The sequence below is a fragment of the Rhagoletis zephyria genome, unplaced genomic scaffold (assembly GCF_001687245.7).
Source record: "Rhagoletis zephyria isolate East Lansing unplaced genomic scaffold, Rhagoletis_zephyria_1.1 Rzeph_scaffold_18655, whole genome shotgun sequence".
Classification (NCBI taxonomy): domain Eukaryota; kingdom Metazoa; phylum Arthropoda; class Insecta; order Diptera; family Tephritidae; genus Rhagoletis; species Rhagoletis zephyria.
The window spans coordinates 1-2,558 of record NW_016175716.1 but is presented as its reverse complement, the minus strand read 5'-3'; the positions used below and the strand labels follow the sequence as shown (position 1 = coordinate 2,558).

At 37.0% G+C, this 2,558-nt stretch overlaps 1 protein-coding gene across 1 annotated transcript in view; it reads right to left on the bottom strand.

Annotated features, from left to right (window-relative positions):
• Positions 1 to 1,100, bottom strand: part of LOC108380235 (nucleic-acid-binding protein from mobile element jockey-like) — a gene marked incomplete at its 5' end in the record, with an annotated part of 6,359 nt that extends 5,259 nt beyond the window's left edge. The window contains one exon of the mRNA XM_017636610.1: positions 275 to 1,100. Coding sequence (XP_017492099.1) covers positions 275 to 1,100 — 826 coding nt within the window. The remainder of the gene's footprint in view (positions 1 to 274) is intronic.
• Positions 1,101 to 2,558: the final 1,458 nt, after the last annotated feature.

The following is a 2,558-nucleotide window of genomic DNA, read 5'->3' as shown; positions in this document are numbered from 1 at the left end:
GTGTTTGATAGAACTGTTGGCGACGTGGCTCTTTTGGCGAAGAAGACGTCAGGATTCGTTTGGGAGGGTACAAAGGCATTCGATACATTATGAGTACGTACGGAAGCCACGCGTTGGTTGATCCGGCTTTTTAACTCCTTATTGACTGGACAACCTCTGTAGTTGATTTCCACCGCAGTTACCACAATTTTTCNGAAGCCACGCGTTGGTTGATCCGGCTTTTTAACTCCTTATTGACTGGACAGCCTCTGTAGTTGATTTCCACCGCAGTTACCACAATTTTTTGCACGCGGGTCTTCTTTGTTTGATGTGCAAGTGGCAGAGACATGTAGCTCTCCACAAGCTACGCACACTGAGCGAAGCGTGCAGTAAGACCTAGTATGACCATACTCCTGGCAGTTGGTGCATTGTACAGGGCCATTTCTCTTATGCGGTTCTTCCACAGTTATCCTACGATGCAGCAGATATTGTAATTTATAAATTGGATGCACATCGTTTTTGCCCAGAGGTTTGTTTTCAGGCTCGAGCTCAACTTTAAACATAGGTTGAGGGATTTTGTTCCTATTAAAAATATTCACAGCAGCTTTTGGATTGAAACCTTGTTCTTTAAGTGCTTCCAAAACTTTCACATAAATTTGCACTTTAGTTTCGCGAAAATTTCCCTTAGATAGTGGTATAATATGAAACTTATTACTACCGATTAGCTGGGTGATTTTTTTAACAAGAGANACATCGTTTTTGCCCAGTGGTTTGTTTTCAGGCTCGAGCTCAACTTTAAATAAAAGTTGAGGGATTGTGTTCCTATTAAAAATATTCACAGCAGGTTTTGGATTGAAACCTTGTTCTTTAAGTGCTTCCAAAACTTTCACATAAATTTGCACTTTAGTTTCGCGAATATTTCCCTTAGATAGTGGTATAATATGAAACTTATTACTACCGATTAGCTGGGTGATTTTTTTAACAAGAGAGCTTGAATTCTCTTCTCTTATAAAAATCGGCGGAGGTTTGGCATTAGTAGCTTTTGCAGCACCTTCAGAAATTTGGCTATTCACATCATCGGCATTGTCACTTAGCAGTGCAAATCTATTCGTGCTGACTTGCTGAGTTGAGTTTAGGCGGTTTATTTTTAACGAAAATATGCTGGTGCTCTGCTTCTGAGGTTGTTTTGCTTCAAAAGCAATATTTTTGCTTTTGCCTTGGCTTCAAAAAAAAACGAACAGCTACAGCAGCAGCACAAGAAGAGCTGAGAAGCAAACTATCGTTCGCTTTCCGGCTCCAACTCGATGCTTCTCAGCAAATGAATTTTGCTGATGCTTGCATACTGAAAAGCTCGGAAGCAGAAGTAAAAGCAATTGATTGGATTTGGCAGTTACCCTACAAAAATTGGGTTTATAGTGCGCGTTTCCACTCCGCAGTGCCTGGGTTCAAGTCCTGGTCAAAGAAACATCACAAAAAAATATAGAAAAAAGGTTTTTTTTTCTTAACAGCGGTCGCCCCTTGGCAGGCAATGACAAACCTCCGAGTTTATTTCTGTCATGAAAAACACCTTCTCATCTTTGTGTGACAATATCAAGGGGCACTCCACAAATCGGAGGAGAAGCTCGGCCAAACACTAATATATGTGTATTATTAAGGTTGGAGTGATTACAATTAGGATGTAGCACAATGGATCTTCTTAGGTCGCAGCAGTCTGTGCAGTAAAATTAATTGTTATACGCAGTTAATTTGTTTATATTGTACTAGCAGTGTTTTAGTTTTACTAAATGTTAAGTTAATAAATATGACATTGAAAAAAAAATATTAGAAACTCGAAAAAAAATTTGTTAGGTTTTGTTTAAGTTTGGCAGGAAGTTTTGGTAAGTAAAAAAATTCCTCTGTGGCAACATTGGTTGCTTCTGTTGTCATCAGTGTTGCCACTATTGTCTTTTCCAACCAAATTTGGTCGCTTCTTTTTCATTTGGTAGGTTGGTCGGCAAAGTAAGATTTTGGTCGGATAGTTAGTTGAATTAAGTTTTTAAATTCTTATATATAAAAATATATTTTTCAAACATCGTTTTGCATATAAATATATAATGGTTTGGCTACTGATGGAGCCAATGTTATGGCTGGAGACTTGGGCGCAGAAACCGATTTATTTTATATAAAGTGCACATGCCACTCACTTCACCATTGCTCAAGCTACGCTTGTGAAAAATTGCCGAAAGGCATTTGTTTTGATAACTTTTGATTTTGAAATTTTAGCAGAAGTCATTATAAACAATTAATGACATTGAAAATGAAAAGCGTGGGGCGCATGTAATACACTTGAATTGATATGAAAAGTAACATATGTATGTATGTGGGCATATGAATAACGACCGCTTAAAATCGATCTCAAATTTGTACTTTCGCTGTAGAATGTTATGTAGTTNTGCTAAAATTTCAAAATCAAAAGTTATCAAAACAAATTCTGTGGGACTGAGAAATATTATTTTCTACTTTTTAGTCTATTTATAAAAGCGTTGTTTACTAAAAAGTTTTTTTTTTATTTTATTTTTATTTCTATCGTATATTTTGCT